At 41.5% G+C, this 20,850-nt stretch overlaps 2 protein-coding genes and 1 long non-coding RNA gene across 4 annotated transcripts in view; all 3 read left to right on the top strand.

Annotated features, from left to right (window-relative positions):
* nav3 (neuron navigator 3) overlaps positions 1-6,119 on the top strand; it is a 206,237-nt gene extending 200,118 nt beyond the window's left edge. For both annotated transcript variants that reach the window (XM_087174682.1, XM_023408709.1), the window contains one exon: positions 1,529-6,119. In XM_087174682.1, coding sequence (XP_087030808.1) covers positions 1,529-1,648 — 120 coding nt within the window. In that variant the 3' untranslated portion in view covers positions 1,649-6,119. The remainder of the gene's footprint in view (positions 1-1,528) is intronic.
* A 1,111-nt stretch (positions 6,120-7,230) lies between these two features.
* LOC111656837 (uncharacterized) lies at positions 7,231-9,172 on the top strand. Its single transcript, XR_002760901.2, has 2 exons — positions 7,231-7,424; positions 8,458-9,172. It is a non-coding gene; the product is annotated as an uncharacterized LOC111656837 (long non-coding RNA).
* Positions 9,173-14,750: 5,578 nt separating this feature from the next.
* LOC111656834 (uncharacterized) lies at positions 14,751-19,354 on the top strand. Its single transcript, XM_023408714.2, has 7 exons — positions 14,751-14,890; positions 15,877-16,079; positions 16,193-16,285; positions 16,448-16,543; positions 16,673-16,783; positions 17,072-17,195; positions 17,794-19,354. Exons 1-7 carry the CDS (start codon positions 14,848-14,850, stop codon positions 19,275-19,277), a joined length of 2,154 nt encoding a protein of 717 aa, XP_023264482.1. The 5' UTR covers positions 14,751-14,847; the 3' UTR covers positions 19,278-19,354.
* Positions 19,355-20,850: the final 1,496 nt, after the last annotated feature.

The raw sequence follows: 20,850 nt of genomic DNA, 5'->3' as shown, positions 1-20,850 counted from the left end.
GCAGCAGTGATAAATATTTGTCCCTCACATATGAACCATCACCCAGATGAAATTATTTAATTCAGTAAATCTAATGTCTATAATGCATGGTGCAGATTCATAAAGTCACTCAGTTCAACGTTGCTGGTTTCCATAGAAACCTGTGACATATGTTACCTTGGCTTTTGCAAGGTGAAGTAAAGAAAGCTGCTAAAGTCACTCTCACACACACACACACACTGAACTATTGAGTGAGAGCAGAGAGAAAAGAAGGCAAATGGGCGGAGAGAGATAGAATTAATTTCCATTTGGTAGGTTATTGCAGCCCAAGAGGAAATAAAGGGTAGTCATCCAAAAACAACTGGCTTGATTTAGCAAGTGTGAGTGTGTCTGTGTTTGTGCTTTTGTGTGTGCGCTTTTGTGTGTGTGTGCGTGTGTGTGTGTGTGTGTGTGTGTGTGTGTGTGTGTGTGTGTGTGTGTGTCCAGTTTGAGCACAGGTGTTCCAAGACTCATTTTAGGAACACTTGAGGCAATTCACCAGATGCATTATTTAGACCATTAGCTCTGTTACAGGGATAAGAAGTTCTGCTGTTTTATTGTGGAGATTTACCATAAGCTTATATCACTCACTCACACACACACATATGCACACGCGCACGCACACACACACACACACACACACACACACACAAAACAGAAGACAGTTTATGAGTAGGGCTTGACAGTTAATCAAAATATTATCTAAATTACAATATGGAAAAGTGCAACATACAAGTCACAAATCACCCCATGAAAAATCACATCATTATTAGTTTTGTATTTTTTCAGTGAAAATAGAATGAAAAAATGATTATTCCCACTAAAGTCGTGACTCACCACAATCACAATATCACAATATGAATTTTTTTTTTGCCTATCATTCAACCCTATTTGTGAGTCATTACATTGTTGTGTGTTGTTAGTAGGTGTAATAAGTACAGTGGCGTCTTAGAGATAGCACTTCCTCACACCTCACTAGAAGAGAGAAAATATAGTAAAGCGTGCAAACATCACATTCAGTGTTTGACACTGTCAGAAATGTGGTCATTCTGCTTTAGGTTGTAGGCGGTGCTGTACTGGAGTGCATTATACTGAAAGGTGTTCCTAATATTTTGTATCTAAGTGTATGTAGATTGGTGAGTGTAAGGCTATAGCCAACAGCCAGTTAGCTTAGCTTAGCACCAAGACTGGAAACGGGGAAATAGCTTGCTGGGTTCTGTCTAAAAGTAACAAAATCTGTGTAAAAATGACAGTTTGCTTTTTAAAGGGGTGTAGGTGCTTGATTATTTGTTGTAACTACCTAGAGTCACTCAGGTTTGTAACCACTGCCCTCGATAAACCATATACAAGAATGCAGCAAACAGCAGTTGTCACTCAGGTTTAGATGAAAGGAAATGGGGCTGTAAACTTAATCAAACTCTAAACAACACTTTACTGTGTCTGTGTCATGCTTGCCTTTAGTTTTCCAGCCGCAGTCTCTGTTAAACTGTTTGCCGTGTTGTGTTTGCAGATGAATATGCTGCTGCGGCTGCAGGAGGCAGCGAACTACTCCAGCACACAGAGCTGCGACAGCGACAGCACCAGTCACCATGACGACCAGCTGGACTCCTCACTGGAGTCGGCACTATGAGAGCGAGAGCTGCACTGGGAGACACCGGACCCTTGGATCCCTTGAACCTGGGAACATTTTAACCTCCATCACTAACAGACACCAACCCTAGTCCTGCACAGATGTATGATATATAAAAAGTTTTATTATCCAAAATGATATACACACCATTCAAAATCAAACACCTATTTTTACATAATGATGGTGCAATATTAAATCAAATTATTCTAAATTTTAAAGAGCAGTCACCAACCTGATCAAAAAAAAATCATACAGGTTGGATCGTTTCTATTTTACTGAAATCAAACAGTGACATTAGCTTGTCATTTGTAATGGGTGTATAACATTTTAAGAATACAACTTTTCATACACTATATGTGTGGACGGGATGTGTCTGAAGTTGACTTCCAAGGAGTAAATCACAGTTCCTGCTCAGCCATGATGAGCCACAGTTTACTCCATCCATCTAACAGTGTGTCAGCAAAATGTAAGAAAGCCAAGAGTGACAAAACTGGATTTGAGTTTTTTTAAAAACCCAGTTATATCTTCAGATGTTTACAATGGGGGGGCATGTTCTGTTGTTTATGTCTTTCCTTGTTTACAGAGGTGCTTCACACACAGACACACACACACACACAGACACACACACACACACACTCATATAAATGCACTTACACACAGGCAGCAGAAGGAGACTTTCTTTTAATCAGAGGCTTCAATCAGTTCAAGCCCTCATCTTGACCAACAGTCCAGCCTGCCAAAGTGTCCTTGAGCAAGGCACTGTATCTCTACCACCTCTGGGATACCTGATGTCCAACCCCACATACTGAGGGAGGCAAGGAGGAGGAGAGCACTGTGGAGTGATTTGAGGCGATGGAACGCCCTCTGGTGGCTGTAATTGGAGGTTCTTAGCTCTTAGAAAACAGTGGCCGTGAACCACTGATTGTTGATCTTCACATGCAAATTGGGATTCATCACAGATGCATCAGACTGATTTTGTGTTTAAATAATGTTAGGTAAAGTAAAAAAAACAGCTGTTTCTTGTGGTTAGCTGAACTGGCTCCTCAAAGGTTACAGCTCTGGTAAGGTTTAGGGCTAAATGACACTTTTTTGACCAGTTGTTTACCACTAAATCACCTGTTGTCACCTTGTGTCTTTACTTTTTCTAAATATAAGTTGTGTACAGGCAATTCTGCACCTCCATGATGGCACCAGAAGTGGTTGATGTGAGACTTTTGCAAAGCCTCTACAGCCCAATTAGGATCACAAGACTAACATTATCATTGTGTACCGACACACACACACATACACACACACACACACACACACACACACATACATCCCTCCTGCCCTCAGCTCAGTTGTCAATTGAGCCTCGTGGTGCTGGTCTCTTGCCCTGAACCTCATCAGTGTCAGGCACTGCCAAGCCGCTCCTCGCCGGTCTGCATGCCAACAAGCACAATGAAAGCGCATTGTCTGTGTGTCATCCAGCCACATTGCTACTGTGAAGAAAAAATGGACAAGTGCCAATGTTTTCCTTTGATTTACTGCCAAATGTGCACACACACAACCATACGCATACACACAGACGTCCCATCACAATGCAGAGCTGACCATGGTTGTAGACTTAGATTAAGTTGTTTTTGGCTTTCCTCACTCTGAAGCATGCTGTCACCCGTTAGCTTTAAATGCACCATGAGAAGAGCAGGCGGCGCCCTCTTTTGGATCATCACCGAACTGTATCAGTTAATCATTCGCTAAGCTCCTCCTCCGAACAATGATTGTCCAATCATGTCTGTCGAGCTTTGGATTCCTCCACCTGTCTAAGCAGTGTACATGCAGCTGTTGTAACAGATATACAACATTTAAAAAGTTGTAGGATGGTTTCGAGCAAAAGAGTAAGAAAAGCTCAAACAGTGATAACTTCACAGATTTGTAAAATTCTGTCTGTGAGTATTATAACCCGCTGTGTTGTGCTTTGGCATCTAATAAGTGTTTAAACACATAAATCCGTCCCTCCAAATGGACCTCCCGGCTCATATTCCATTGTCACACCTCCGCAAACACACCCGCCTGCGCGGGGGTTTAGCATTATGCAGCTCCGTCCTGCTCCATTCTTGAATTTAGGAAAGTTACACTCCAGCAACTCCAGCCAACATTACCTGAGATAGCATCGGCCAAACACATTGATTAATCCTCATCCTCAAAGCCCTGTCTCCTGTTGTAACATTAAAAGTGGAAACACACTGAAGTTAACTTATAGCTTTAGCCTCAGTCCTTTAGCACAATATAATATATAATCAAGTGCATATTTAAGACCAATTTTACAAGACTATCGTTTTAAAATTAAGCGGCTGGAAACGTGAAAATCAGCCAGAGATGTGGAGCTAACATTAGCTTAATTAGCTAGCTAGCTTCAGCTGAATTTCAAGTGGCAAATGTGCTATCTTTATCATCTTTATCATTGCAGAGGTGCAAAAATGGAAAGCTTGACAAGCATAGCAAGAGTAGGTAAGGGGGGTGGGTCTGAGCAAATGGCTGATTGCGAATAACTAAATTCCTGTGGCAACCTGCAGGTAGAGTTGGCTGCAACAGGGAAACTCAAAGTAACAGGAAAGAAGCAAACTTACTGAATGTTTCCACTCCAACAGATATAAATCAGAGCTATGGCACTGTTTGATCAATCAACAAAATATCGGTTGTATTGAATTGAATGTTTCAAGCTGTCTTGCTTGAAACTTGCCGTCACTCATGTGATGGTCTTGTTCGGCTTCTGCAGCCCTCCGGGATCCATGAGGTACCAAAAAAGAATCAGAAGTATTTTCAAATGCAAGTTAACCAGATCAGCCCAAGAGCTGAGTAAGGGAACAATGATACTGGTGCTTTCTCGCTGCCTTAAATGTGCAAAAGTTGGGGAGACATCTCCTTCTCCCATTGGCTATAGTGAGAAAAAGTTGGATGATGATGATGATTTGCTTCCCGCTACGTCAGAGATGCTGCTTGTAGTCGGAAAAATAGCCTCTTTTTGTTTGTGGTCGCTCCCTCTTCCTCCAAACCGCCCTTTCTTGTTTCTGACAGTTGAATTATAAAAGAATTGATGCTGTGTTTGAATTTAAAAACTGACCAATATTGTAAAAACATTTTAAAAAGGGGGTGGGGTATTTTTTAAGTTGTTATTTTGCGCCCAGTTGAGCTGGGCCCACTTGAACAGACAGGAGCACAACCAAACTGTTTTGGGTTTTCTAGCCTGATGAGCATGTTTTGAGGCTTTTTAAAGGGGATGCATTGAGAAGAGACCTTTATCTTTATGTATGCGTGTATTGGACGGAAGCCATTTTGAATTTTGATTGTCCTCTCTTTGTTTAACGAGTGGGTTGGTTTTGCACACTTTGAGGTGGGGGTGGGTTGTAAATACTTAAGTCTTGCACAGTGAATCAAAGATGCATTCTGCCCTGTTGATGTTACAATATGCTTAACCCGCTGAGTAAATTATTGTACTATGAGAACAGAGAAAAAAAAAAGAAATGCAAAAACTCAACACGCTGTCAGAAACAGGTGTGTGTCTTGTGGTGATTGGATGTTTTGCCTATGCAGGAGGCATACGGTGTACAGTAGGAAACTGTTTTTTAACTCACTGACATCACAGACTGAGAACAAAAAATAGGCACTTTTCCAGTTTCCCCCCCTCCTATCCTGCCATAATATTCTCTGGATCCTCTCTGTCTTTAGGAATGCCTGTTGTTCCTTAGAAGCACTTCCTCTCTGGACATTTTAACCCACGCTTACCGCCACGTTAGGCTTGCCGGCTGTCTGAGGCACTGAAGCTGACCCGACACCGTACTGTATACATTTACCAACAACCAACAGGTGCTACTAGTCAGTCAGAGCCCATCAGAGACCAACAAGTCACATTTTCACAACCTCAGGACAGTCCTACCCTCTACAATCCTACCTGTGTTCAGCTTCACGTGTCTCTGCAGCCGAGCCTCTGATGGTTCGCACATGTATCTGGCCAACTTCGCCAGCCTTGTGTCTGCAAGGGTGTGTAGTTGCATGCTAAGGGAGTAGTTACCATGGTAACAGGTTGCTCCTTAACTTGACTTACACCCATGTATCAAACCTGAGCTTAGATATCCCACATTTAACCCTCTCAGCTACTCTACACTCCTGTTGTAGGCCATTAGTTCCCGAGCTAGCAGAACGTTGACACCGTTAACAGTGTACACCATAGTGCTGATGATCAACTGGTAATTTTTCCCCACTTACGCTTTGCAGTTACATCTCAGTTGAAAACCATAGCATTTACTCTGGTTTGAGAGAAAGTTTTCTTCTTTTTTGGGTGAAACATTTGTCCTTAAATGTTTTATATTTTGTACATTTGTATGTAACATATCATGTAAATAGACAGAGACAGTGATTTAACTCATCTGGAGGATTTTGTAGTCTTTGTAAAGCCCTAATAAATGGTATTTGGTGTCACACGAGCAAACAACATGCTGAGTTTTTGTCTTTTGTGTCCAGTTGTGTGGTCTGTTTATGGTGTGGAGTAGTAGTAGTTAGTAACTTCATAAATTCATTTAAAAAAATAAATAAAGTGAATATGGAGTGTCAACATGTTACAGTGTCCCTGTCCTTGGAGATAATCCCAAAAACAATTTTGCGCACCTGACAAATCAAACCTTATACGTCTACTTTCTATAGTTAAACAGGACATTAAACATTAGTGAGTGCAATAGAGATGGACCCAGGTGATAATATTTTAGCCAAAGTGAGTGTTACATTCTGGATGTTCTCTCTTTTTAAGCCTCCAGTTTATGTGTTGGAGTATTTGACTCCTTAGTGTCTATGGAGAAACTTCTTAGTTTGAAAGCACTGAATCTGGAGCTTGGTCTGTCAGAATGTAGCAATTAATTATTAATTTAAGTGTCACAGAAATATCTGAAAATTTAGCAGCAGTTTAGAATATAGCTAATAATGTAATATCTTAAATGAGTGACATTAGTTGTTTTCCTGTAAATTGTCTTTTCTCCAAATGACAGGGTTTGAAAAAAAGAAATTCTCATTTACAAGAAGCTCTTATTTTCCCCTACTTTTTCTTTGCATGCACCTTGTTTAATACCACTAGTAAGTTAACAACAAATACAGGAATAGAGTGTAATTTGTAGAAAATAAACATTGGTAACATCTCAATTGCAATCTTTATTTTATTTACTTGCATGTTAATGACATCAGGTACATTAATGATAACACTAAATAGAATCAAATTGTAAGATATGGTGACATTGTCATGTGTGGACAGACTGCTAGAGCCCAGAGGGTAACAAGTTTGTGGTGATGTGTTTCTGACCTCTAGTGTTTAAATACAAATTAATCAAAGACATGATAAGCCGATATATTCTCAGAATATGCAAAATAACACATTACAACAGTACAGTTAATGTTGATTTAATTTAAAAAATCAAAGCCATACATTCAATGGACAGACAGTACAAGTAAAATGGAAGTAATTACAAACTAACTTAGTAATAGTGGTTTACAAATTAGCACATAATGGTTTTATTTTGAAGGACTACTTGACCGGTCGTGTGTTCTCTTCCGGGTAGCGCGCAGCTGCATCAAGCAAAGATGGGACGCGGCGAAAGTCCTGTGACGGAGTCAGAGGAAGACCTTAAAATGTTTAAAACTAAAGGAGCTTCGGTGTCTTTACCGAAACACTCCTACTGGTTTGACTTCTGGCTATTCGTGCTCTTTGACATCGTGTTTTTCCTCGTCATGTACTTCATAGTCCCGTAAAAAGGTGAGTGGGAGTTGGCGCAGAGCTAGCTGAGGGCGGCTACGGAAGTTTATAAACTAATGCACTAGTTTTGTTAACGCCATGAGAAGTGATGATTAATTTAGATGGCTCTATTTATTTGTCACTTTTTGATATGTCATTAATAGAATTGTTTTCCAGGTAAACACAAAGCCCAGAGGCTTGCCTGTTAAAATATTTGTTATACACCAGAGGTCATCATAGTGGTGCCGTCAGTTACAGTGTAGATGTACGTTAAGACCACAGATACCACAGGCTTTACTTATACACACTATATATATATATAGGTCATATGGGCAAACAGTATTCAAGCCCCTGCAGATTTTCGTGTTACATAATTGAACATGGTTGTGTGTAATGTATTTTTTTGACACTGACCACATTTTGCCAAAGTGACAACAGACTCAACAAATGGATCCAAAGTATGTTCAAATACAATTTAATTAATCAGACATTTAGCAGCAGTCACAGCATTTCGTAGACTTCGGCATGTCTGTATCAGGTCTGTGACCCAGGTTTTGTCTGGTTGAACTGGGACTGAGAGTGAAAAGCAATTTTTACCCCTTTCTAATTTTAAACAAATAGACCAAGCAAAACATATTCAGTTTCATGTTATATCTCACAATTGAGAAGTTGGAACCACCAAATGTTTTGCCTGTTTGCTTGGAAATGACCAAAATGTATTACTTTATTGTCTGTCAATCCACTGATCTATTCATCAATTATTATATTCAGCTGTTATTCAGATTGCCTTGGAAATGTTTACACAACTTCCATTGATAAGAACTTTTAGATGACTTTGTTTGTTGTAGATTTGGGTGGAGTGTTCTTTCCTTCTTGCTTCTCAGCCCCACAACACACAGACACCCTGCCCTTATACAATACTTTAACCAGACATTTTCTCTAAACTTAATGTAGCTTATATCTATGTATTTGTTCTGTGCAGTTCTGCCACTTGTTTTTGCTGTGGTTTATGATGTTTAACATTTGTTTTGTATGTGATTATTTTTGTTAAAAGTTAGTCCCCTGGACTCTGGAGCCTGAGCTGAGCTGTGCTGGTCCCGCCCTGCTGTCAGGAATGATAACCAAGTCTTTCACTGAATTAACGCTGCGTTGCTGGATATACCATCTCAAGCTCCCACGACATGGACCATGGAACTGCAAGTTTTATGTACATGGCATACTGCTTTGATATCAGAGATTTGAACCACAGAACTCCATCCTGCTGTGACCTGTTGCCAGTTGCTGAAGACTGTCTTTCTTCATGGTTGGATTAATTTTGTTGCCATGCGGAAGAGAAAGAAAATCAACTATTTTTATCATTGAAAAGTGGCAATGGCACCATTAGACATGTAAAATGTACCTGTAATATCACTAAAGTGCTATTAAGAGTATTATCCATATAAATGTTAGCTAGTAGAGAAGGCCTTTTTTTGATGCAGTTGTTACTGTTAACAGAATTAATGGTGACATTAAGTAATTATACCACATTTTAGTTTTATGTTCAAATTGTCTGATCAACAACTATGTCCTGGAAAGAAAAGACCAATCTCACATGCGATGTGTGTGTGTTTTGTCATAATAAGCCATCTGATGATCCAGTGTGGGGTCAGTTGAGACAGCAGAGAAATGAGGTTACACTTGCGCACTTTAAAGAACAATGTGTTGTTGTGGAGTCTGATTCCAGCACACTAAAATGTTGACTGCAAATAAACTGTTTTTTACCTGCTAAATGGTGAAAGTTTGATTTTTGGCATTATATAGTCTTTGCAGTTCAACTGCTTTGTCGTGACATCACAAGGGTACAGAAGTCCTGAGTGCTTGTTTTAAGGCTCAGTTCCTGAATACAGTTCATGTGCATTTCTCTGTGGACTGAGCACTTTCACACTTTAACAATATTAATATAGAACCTAGGGGACACCTCGGTGGTTCACCTGGTAGAGCACGCATCATTTAGGCTTAGTCCTTACCACAGCGGCCAGGGATCGAGTCTGACCTGAGGCCCTTTGTGGTTTGTCATCCCCCAAAAAATAAATGAAAAGAAATATAGAATCCAGACCTGCTTTATACTCAAAAAAACTCGCTTTATACAATATGGGACCTTTAAACAGCTGGACTTCTTTAGATGTTTTCCAGGACCTTGTTCCAGGAATAGTTTATATCTGTTGATGGCAGGAGCTTCATTAAGAAGCAGAATATACCAGTATTTTCTTTGATCTATCATCTCATATTGCTGAAAATCAATCACATTTTTCAAGGCTATCTCCATGTTAACTCTGTATGAAGTGTCACTTTAGTCAGATGTTTGAATTAGAAAGTCAAACTGCTGTAAACACAGGTGCAGCTGATGACATCATTAAGTGCAGTGTTGCAGTTATTGGACCAGAGCCCTCGTTAGTGTCATTAGTAGCACCTGTGCTTGTAACAATGATCAGTGAATCTGATTATTTCATCAGTGATGAAGAAAGAAAGCTGCTGCAGAGCGCGAGCAAGGCTGACAGGAAGAACTGGTGAGGTTCATCAAGCAAACACATCATTTAAATCCAGAAATATGAAGAAGTGGATCAACTGAGGTGGCGAGGAAGAGAATAATTTCTCATTATTTGCATTTTTCAAACTATCCATTTAAGATAAAGCGCACTGATGCTCTGGATCATGTTTTGCTCACTTACATTAGATGCATAGTTTTCCTTGTGTACACAGGAGGCAGTTATTGTGCTCAAGTCTGACGGGAAACAGGTGGTAGATTCAGTGTCTTTCCTGCTCATTAACTGACCCAGAATCTGTGAGTGAACTCATTTACACTGATGAATGTGTAAAAGCCATGTTGCAGCTCACTCTGTATTATCATGTAGGTGTCCAACAAACCAGCAGCACCACCAATATTTAAGTGTTCATGCTGAAGATAAGAAGAAGTAGTTTGTTTAATTCAATTAAATTTAATGAAATAAAAATTTGATGGAAACGGAGGAATGGGGGTAGAGGATATGGGAAGAAGTGGGAGGAAGGGGTGGAGGATATGGGGAGGAAGGGGTGGAGGGTATGGGGAAGAGGGGATGAAAGGAGAAGTGGGGAGAGACTAGAGATGGCTGCAGGTCCAGTTACTTGTTGGAAGAACAGCTGCCGAAAAGCCGCCGTATCCACAGAGGAACCTGTTTGGACCGAGCCTCCTTCGCCTCATTCTTGTCCGTCTCCTTCCTCTTATTTTTCTGATCCTTTTGTTTTTAAAGTGATTTGAAAGACAACACATCAGTACAGAAGTAACAATCATAGGCTACAGTTCGACTAATGTTTTCAAGTCAAAGACAACTAGACTTGTTTGGTCCTGAAGAGGCTTCATCACTTCACCACTCACAAAGTTTGAAACACAAGGATTCTTATGATTTCAGATCAGTTAGAGAATGAAAAGAAGGAAAGAAAGCAGGGAGACCAGTCCTGAACAAACAAGAAATCCAGCTGCATTTGATCCATAACCAAGACTTCAGTCTTATCTCATTGGTTCTTGACAAATATATTTTTGTGTATTTCAATGTGATCGCACTGATTTTCATCTCCATGTAAATGCATCCTTACCTTTGGAAGGATTTTGCAGAAAAAGCGGCAGAAGCCGTTTCTCCTCTTAGAGTCTTTGGACTGACACTGAGAGGAATTGCTCATGTCTTCATGGAGCTCAGGTGGAACTGAGTCGATGGCAGACAGAGAGGAGTCTGGTGACTTGTCCCCGTCCTCCATGTTGTCCTCCAACTCCACTGGAGTGACCCTCAGGTCTGCTTTGCTGTTTTGATCACTCTGAGGTTCAGTGACATCTCCCACTGGGGCTGGCTGGATCTTTGACATCAGCCTTGCAATCAAACATCTCTTCAACAGAGAGTCCTTCCTCCTGGTGCTTTGTCCTCTCGCTGCCTTCTCCTCTTTGTTGTTGGGCTCCAAACTTTGTCGTTTCTTAATCCTTCTCATGACGAGAGTACCTCGTCCTGTGAGGAAGGATTTCATTGTTGTAATAGCTCCTGCCAAACACTTCTCTCCTGCTCTGTCTTTGGACACTCGGCTGCTGGCAGGAGCAGCGGTGCTGGAGGATGCTTGTGTGGTCAGGACAGAGTTGACCTCACCCAGCACCTCAGTCACTGTGGCCTGTGTCAATTCAGGCGAGATCCTTGCAGGGATGTCCTCACCGATGACCTGACAAACAGCCTGACTCAAGGAGCTTTCCACACAACTTTGGATGTTGCAGTTGAAAAGCTTCATCATGTGCTCTGAGGACATGGGGCTGGTCAGGTTGAAGGTGCCAGATGTGGAGGACGACTGTAAGATGGTTCTAGTGACAGAGTCTGAGATGTTCTTCAGCATGTCTGTACACATGTCAGTTAGCTGCTCCTTCACACCTCGGTTGTAAACGCCTTCACTGACTTCTCTCCACTGTCTAAAAAACACAGAACAGAAACACAAGGTGAAGCACAGAAATAATCCACACAAACGTCTTAAATGTGTTCAAGTATCCACTGGAGTATCAGTGGGGGAACAGATGACCTACTCTTCAGTGAGACTTTCAAAGAATCTTCTTATTATAGAGGCGATAGTGGACGAATTCAGGACAGGTTGCTGTTCTGATGCTTCTGCATTTTCCTCCTGGGAAAACACACCACTCCCATCCTCTTCAGAAGATCCTGGGGGCAGACAGATCTCCATGACGTGGTGTTCGTCAGCCTGTGGAGGGTCAGCAAACAGTTGCTCTAGACCAGAAGACTGTTGGTCCTCAGCTGGAGCCCAGTCCTGCTCCTTCTGGCCCTTTTATTTAGAATTAAAAGAAAAACAATTAAAGTAAATAAAAAGAGAAACAAACCTCAAAAATTGGCTCAACTGAACTCAGAGGTCATCCAACGTAGAGTAACTTACTTCTTCCCCCTCAACCAGCTCCAGAGGGGTGGAGGTCAGGTCAGGTTCTGCAGAAGCTTCCGCTGAAACCTTTTTCACCCTCTTGGTCATCTTCTTGCGAAAACTTCTTGTCCACGGTGATTTTATCTTTTTGAAGACTGGCTTACCTACTAGTTTGATTTTGCTGCCAGCTGCAGGTGCCAGTGTCCTGACAGACTTGGTGGACTGGAGTGTCTGGAGAGCCTCAGTGGTTGTTGTGATGGAAGAAGAGGAAGCACACGAAGCTGGTCTATCACTCTCTTCTGACCAGATGGAGGTGCTGGTAGAGTATCCTGTGTCACTTGACAGGACCTCATGTCTATCTCCAAAATACTCTTCCTCTTGGTTCTCTGGACCCAAAAAGCTTTGACATGCTTTTCTAATCTCTTCACTGAGATCCTGAGCCTCATACGGAATCTCGTCAGAGATGTCTGAGTCGGTGTTGGACGGCCAAGAGTAGCATGTCATTATGCTCTCATCAGACGGGGCTGGAGAGGAGCAGCGGTAGATGACGTCTCCGTCCTCGACAACGTCCCCATGATGCTGAGCAATCACTTGCTGCACAGCAAGTGCAGCAGCCAGTTCGACCACGTCTGAGACAAGTGAATTGATGATGTCATCAAAGTTGTCTTTTTCCTTGTCCATGGGTCTTGACGTAATGTTCTAGTAGAGAAACATGTAAACAGTGCCAGAAGGAATATTCAGACCCTTCTCTCATATGAAGGCTAAAGAACCACAGGGTTTAAGTCCTGAAACAGAATTCTACTGAAGTAAAGTATTAGCTGTATAATGTACTCGGCACACAATGCTGATGTGACAATCAGTGTTCGGGTTGATTTTCATATTGAAAACTAGGGAACCATTTAGTCTCAATCCAGCTTTAAACCTTCATTTTTTTTTTCATATCAGCAGCAGGATTTCCACGTGAAACATTCATTCTTTTCATATATTGTAAATATATAAAGTCTTACTTGCTGTATTGTTGGATTGTGTAGTATACAACCATGTTTCTACTGTTTTAGACACTTGCTTGAAGATTTTCTTTGTCAGTCTTTCTGTGCCCACGTTTTAATATCATATGTGCAATAGTTTTTGTTTCATTGTTTGCCTTTTTATTAAACCTTGTAATTTATCTTTTACCTAGATTCTTGGATGTAATCTGATATAATGACGGTAAATTTTCATCTTTTTTCTGTGTAAAGCAGGACAGTCAAACAGATGCTGCCTCTCCTCACAGTGAATTAACTCACTGAACCACAGAATTGTTTTTACTAACAAAATCTTCATAACTATTTTAAAAAACAATGTTTTTAAACTGTGCAGATTCATCTCTTAACTCTAAACTCACTTACTGCTGCTGTTTCATTAACATGCATTTAATGTATTTACCTGTCTGTGTGCAGACATCTTCAGATGAGCCGGGTTGATGTGCCGTGCCTCTTGCTTTTCTTCCTTTCTTATTGCGCTCTCTGGTTTCAGCTTTAGTCGGTGTGATAATACGTTTGTAGCTCAGTACAGATAGTGTGACTGTTCACTGTGAGGAAAAAGCTGAAGTGAGACCTGTGTCTGCAGAACGCGGTTATTACTGCACTGTGAGGTCATACAACTCTGTGTTCTGATAGAACTGTCTGTGTTCTGGTAGAACTGTCTGTGTTCTGATAGATAGTGTTCTGTTTCCTTCTATTTTTGAAGCTTATTATAGATTAATATATTATATATATTATTATATATTTAATATATTTTCTCTGCCTCTTTATCTGTTTTTTTCCTAATTGAAATTAAAGTTTTACCATTTAAAAGTCAAGTCAACTGAAAATGTACAGTTTGTTTTCTGACTTGAAATCAGTTGAATGAATAAAATGAATTCAATTCATTCAGTTTCCAAAAGACACATGATCAGCACGTCATCAGGATGTTGTGGGTCCAACAGATTTATTTGTATGTGGAGACTGAGCATGTGTCATGTTAATAATGTAATTGACCTTTCATTAGAAACTTTGCTGACCCTGTGAGTGCCTCACTCACATACTGAAGTGTCCCCTTTGTACAACACAATTTTTTAAAATTGCCATGATTTTTCACGATATCATTTCTGCTCTTCAGAGAATGAACTATTTTTAATTACCTCTCCTTTAGCGCCACCCTGTGGATGAATATCACAGTTTTAGCTCCACTGCTTGAAAAGCTCTATGAAAAGCAAAATTAGCAGAAAGTTGTAATTTGTGTGTTGACTTCTGATGTTTCAGGTGACTCTGGATGCAGTTTTTCTTCTCTTCCAGAGTGAGGCAGCAGCTCTTCTCTGTTATTCAACAACTGCCAACAACTTTTCCTGCCTCTATGAAAGTCCTGAGTACATACACAGTACCTACGCACATCATTGGGTACTTTTAATTTGAAAACAACGCACACGTGTTTCCGCTTTGCAAGAAGCTAACAACAAATCGCTTGTAGCATGTGGTAGTTTAGTGACCTTTAAAAGTGTCTTTCTATTGCCTTAATGATGGAAAAAACTGTCAGTTCCTATCAGGTGGAAAACACAGGTCCGTTTCACCGGCGTGTTTCATGATTCAATTGCAGCTAACAGCGAACCAGGTTTCTTGCGTAGAGTCGTTAGCACATAGCCCGTAGCTAACAGCAGTGATTGTAGCTGACTTACCCAAAGTAAACACAGCTAAACGTTGAGTTAAGGCAACATTTACTGTATTTAAGCATTATTCTTCAGTAAACTGAATTATTATGTCATTTCTGATTCTGACAAGAAACCACAATGTTTGCCTAAGCTGCATGTCCCACTGTTTGGTTAAGTGGCTAACTAAGCTAAATCATCTCCCAGGGCAAAGGAGCTGTGGAGCAAAGCAGAGTCTTATTGTTAATCTATGATGTGTGAGAGGAATTTCTTGGTGCAATGGTTTATGTCTCCTGACATGTACAGTGTCTCACTGTATATGTATATTATGCATGCCTTATATGTTGTGCTAACAAAGTAGACAAAAACTAAAAAGAAAAAAGCAAGATACTAAAACGGTAAACGAGATGAGGCTAAACACAAAACATTGCTGCAAAGAGAGCTGTTGTAAATCCTCACTACAGTTTTCAGTTCTGAGATGCACCAAGTCTGATGTTTGTAAGTTTTGTTATTTGCATCAGTCTTAGTTTCCTGCACTAGTTTATTTTTTCAAAGACCTCTGACAGCTCATAAGCTCTCACTGCTGTTGCTGTGTAATTTGCTTGTTTATTGAGGCAGTTTCCTGATCAATCAAAAAAAAAAAAAAAAAAGGAAAATAAGTCATAAGATCTGAAACAAAAGGTTCACTGATTGACCTCACCTCCTTAACATTCAAGCCAAGTTCATACTTCACCCTAAATTGTCACCACACACCTCACCCACATGTTTATATTGGCAGCCTGCACTCATCTGAGTGAGGTTCTACCTCTCATGTACAGCTATGGCACAGCACAAGAGGACACTTGTCACTTCACATACGCATGTCATGACCCTGTCCACCCCATGTCTGTGTTTGTACAGATGTATTCCTGCCACTGTCATCGCTGAGGCTGCTGATCCCTCCTCTGCGGCTGCTCTCTGCAGCCATGTGGCAGGTGGCTCAGCGGAGAGACGTTCTTGATTATGAAAAGCTGGATGAGTTTGTGTCATTGGTGACGGCCACAGTTCCAGACCTGCTCAGTCCAACGCAGCGAGGCAAACTGCTCCTCCGACTGCGATCGAAAGTGAGTCAGCGGGTTTCAGATGAGTGACAAAAATGTTAATAATCATACAATAATGCCATATTTTATGGATATGCTTCATTCTGAAGGGACTCCTTTGTCTTCTTTCTCCTCAGGTTATTCTTGAGCTGTGCAAAAATCAGGAAACGGCCAACATTGTGTGTATACAGCCTCACCTAGAACGAATCCGCCCACCAGGGTACACAGGGGTAAGTGAGAGCAGTGTTTTCACAATGGCCTTATTACAATTCCCCCAAAACAGGGGACAACATGTCAGTGCCCTTTAACATTGTCACATATACCACACAGTGGCACATTGATATGCTTACACTGTGTGAGATGGTCTCAGTAACAAAGACAGTGTATTTCAGAGTGGAGATGCAGAGGTGGATGCAGAGGAGGCTATTTTCATGGAGCTGATCCAAACACTACTGAAAGACCCTGCAGAGAGGGAGCATTTCTACCAGGCAAGACCGCTTCACGTGGATCATGGAGCCCAACTGAGAGATTTTTTGTTGGGTACTTCATTGTTTTCTGTAATTATGCTGCGCTCCACAGTTGGATTTTTGAGTAACTGTCACCTTTGTCTTTCCTAGGAGGTTTTTCCAACAGAATATGGTCTCAGCTACGACACAGACATGCAGCTCCTTGTGTGGGAGTTTCTTTCCAAACTGGAGAAGCTCCTGCCAGTGCCAGACCTCGGTCAGGTAGGATATGACGGCTGACTGCACAAACACTACAGCAGCTGCAACTGGACACACACACTGAATCATCATTGTAAAAAACACTAGTAATGACAAATTTAAAAAAAAAAAATGATATAAGTATCTGCCTCAAAAATCCAGTAGCAGTCAGGCTATAGTTACTAATAGACCTTTTTTTTTATTCCTTACTAATATAAATCCCACCTGTGAAAGAAGCTCTGTTTCATCCTCTTAGCTGACTGTATGATCACACTTGGATACAGAGTTAACTTGTGATTCCTCCATGAACAGACAGTGTCATGGCTGACCTCTGCGCCCTCCGTGCTGAAGGACTGCCTGCAGCCGCTCTCCAGTCCTGATGACCTAAGGTCTCTCCTGCAGCACCACAAAAGTCTCGAACACCTGGGCACACAAGGTAAAACAGATGCCTCGGTCATATTAAAGAGTTAATGCCACAGAATCAACCACATGTGAGCAAAATAAGAGCCAAAGTCTCACTTTGACATGACTGAAGTTGTTTGAAAGATTTGGGGGGCTTATATTTACAGATGTGACTGTTTCACAATTGGGTGTGTCATAACCTCATCACCAATGCTGTGATGGTGGCTTTGTGGTTTCTGAGGAATCCTGTCTGTATCAAATATGTGTGATATTTGTAAGGTCTTACCAGGTGTGCCAGCGTGGACAGTGACATTTCCACAGTAGATAGATAGATAAAATGACTGACGACATTTAGTTGTTTTCCTATTGCTCAGGTATTTTTTGGTGGATGGAGGTCTTCATAAAAATGACTTGTGTGGACACAAGCTTTCAAATTAACACAGCTTATTGTGGTCATATGGGAGAAGACCTAAACCTGAAGGCTGGAAACCACGACCTTGCCTGGGTATCTGAACTCAGCAATGTTGTATGTGAAAAGCAGTTCAAATTTTCATGCAGACAACACAACAAATAGTTGAGGGGAATGAGGGAAACATAAAACAGCTCCCTATGTCCTCTGTGTTTTTGCATAGGTACCACTGTGGAGATGTCCACCCAGGTCTTTGCCTGCTCCGAGTGTCCGTTCTTCCACATGCAGGAGTCCTACCTGCTGCAGCACATTGAGCACAGTCACCCAGAGCACTACAGCAAAGTCCAGAAGGCTGCGGAGACAGCTGAGGCCCCCAGGAAGAAGGTCCAGTTCCCTCAGTTCCCAAAGCCGTTCCCCATCCATGACAGACCTGACCCTCACATGTGCCAGGAATGTGGTAAAAGTTTCACACGTGCCTCAGACCTGACACGTCACCAGCGGACACACACGGGTGAGCGCCCGTACACTTGCAACGAATGTAAGAAAGGCTTCAAGAACTCTTGGGATCTGACCAGACATCAGCGCATTCACACTGGAGAACGGCCCTTCCTTTGCTCACAGTGTGGCAAACGCTTCACACAGATGGGTCTGCTCAAACTGCATTTCGAACGAAGCGCCTGCGGCCAGACATACAACCCTCTCCTAGACATAACGACAGAGGTTGTAGTAGCAGAGGAGACATCGGAGAAAGGCAGCAGTCAGTACAAATGCCAGAAATGTGGCGAGAGCTTCAGTAGCATCCTGGAGCGGCTGAGACACAGGCAGGGGCACGTGGTCAGGCGCCAGTACAAATGCTCCCAGTGTGAGAAGATCTACAGCCGAGCGTCAGATTTAAAGAGACACCAGATGAAACACACAGGCGAGCGGCCATTTTCCTGCGAGTGTGGGAAAAGCTTCACCCATGTGTGGCTTCTGAATAAGCACCAGCAGATCCACACCCAGGAGCGTCCGTACCCCTGTGCAGAGTGTGGGAAGAGCTTCACGCAGCTTCAGATACTTAACAGACACCTGCTGACTCACAACGGACAGCGGCCTTTCCAGTGCTCCCACTGTGAGAAAAGCTTCACTCAGCTGGCCAGCCTCACCCGCCACGAGAGGATCCACACAGGTGAGAGGCCGTACCCCTGCACCACCTGTGAGAAGACGTTCCTCACACAGGGAGAGCTGGGCAGGCATCAGCGCAGCCACAGTAACTTCAAGCCGTTCAGCTGCTCACAATGCCCCAAGAGCTTTAAAACCAAGCGCGCTCAGAGCGAACACCTCAACACACACACCGGCGAGCGTCCCTTTGCATGCACGCGCTGTGGGAAGAGGTTTGCCAAGTCAACCTCACTCGTCCGGCATAACCTGACTCACACGGGAGAGCGACCCCACCAGTGCTCTCAATGTGGAAAGACCTTCCTCACCTCTGGTGAGCTGCTCCTGCACAAGCGCATCCACACAGGAGAAAGACCTTATCCCTGCTCCTACTGTGAGAGGAGGTTCAGGTGCTCCTCTGACCTCAACATGCACATCCGAACACACACCGGGGAGAAGCCACATAGCTGTCTCTTCTGTAAGAAGAGCTTCTCCACGTCCACAAGGCTCAAGAGACACATGCGCACACACATGGAGAAGGGGATAGTTGTGGAGTCATTTAATCTTTGAGCTGTCAGGAGCTGATGATGTATTTATTACGACATGATGATTCTCCTCATTAAATAATAAAAACTGTCTTAATTGAATTGTTTCATTTATTTTTTATAATGTTTTATAAAATGTTGATGTTTTTGTTCAGAGCAGCTTTCAACCTCCAGAGGAGAAGAACCAGATAACGAACCACTGCTGAAGGTCAGTGGTTCTCAATCTTTTTGGCTTGTGACCCTTTGAAATTAAGCAATGTCTACTTGAGGCCGACTGTCAGAAGATATGTCTTTGAGATGCATCTAAAATGTTGCTTTGTGTGTTCTCCTGTCCTGTTAATCATTTAAAGACCCCTTAAGGATTCCTGAACCATAATTTACAACTAGAAAATTCCAGGGAAATTTTGAGTGCCACGGGGGCTACTGCCGGGATGAGTACATGATTTATTTCCAGTGTTCAAAAGTCCCCCTGATCATATTCTGGTTTTGAGAAATGTCTTGATATAACAGACTCTGATATAAAAAGGGAGAAATTTGGCAATACTGCGTTTTGACCATACATAACTTTACAGCTTTCAGCATGTGTTGTGTTTGTTAATTTGATTTAGTTGGTTAAATAACTGATGTTATTTAACTGATGTTATGTTATTTAACTGATGTTATTTAACCAAGTTAGCTAACGTAAACTAGCAAGATGGCCTTGGCTTCTGTCTTCTATGGGCTAGCAGTCAAGTCAATTGTCAAAAGTAAACATAAAATGGTGGATATGTCAAACTATGAGTTGAATTTCTGTAGAGAAAAGCCATGAAAATGTCAACATGAATTCTATCTATCTATCTATATCTTGCTATACAATGACTTTGCAATGCAGCAGCATCGTGGTGCGATGGTTAGGACTATTCCCTCACACTGAGAAGGTCAAGGGTTCAAACCCTGGTTTCAGACTTTATAATCCTGTGATGTTTTTTGATAGTTTCACGCTACAGAACGCGATTAAGTTTTTTGGCATTTTTATATGCCTTACTATACTTTGACGTTTTATGCCTTACAATACTATGACGTTTTATGATATTTCACGGAGCAGTATAGATATTTTTATATACCTTGCTATACAATGAGTTAGTGATCCAGCAGCATGGTGGTACGATGGTTAGGACTATAGCCTCACACTGAGAAGGGCAAGGGTTCAAACCCTGTTTTTAGGCTTTTATATGCTGTGACATTTTTGCGCCATCCTAAACTATGATGTTTTTTGACATTTTTATGCTCTACTATAATATGACTTTTTTTTGGCATTTTTATGCCTTACTTTGCTGTGACGTTTTGTGCCTGACTTTACTATGACATTTTTTTGAAATTTTATGCCATACTATACTATGACGTTTTTTGCCATTTTTATGCCTTATTATACTATGATGTTTTTTTGAAATTTTATGCCATACAATACTATGACGTTTTTTGACATTTTTATGCCATACAATACTATGACGTTTTTTGACAATTTTATGCTCTACTATAATATGTATTTTTTTGGCATTTTTATGCCTTAGTATACTATGACGTTTTTTGAAATTTTATGCCATACTATACTATGACGT

The sequence above is a fragment of the Seriola lalandi genome, unplaced genomic scaffold (assembly GCF_002814215.2).
Source record: "Seriola lalandi dorsalis isolate HSWRI2012SDOR001 ecotype SW California unplaced genomic scaffold, Sedor1 jcf7180002054371, whole genome shotgun sequence".
NCBI lineage: Eukaryota > Metazoa > Chordata > Actinopteri > Carangiformes > Carangidae > Seriola > Seriola lalandi.
This window is presented reverse-complemented; position numbering and strand designations above follow the sequence as displayed.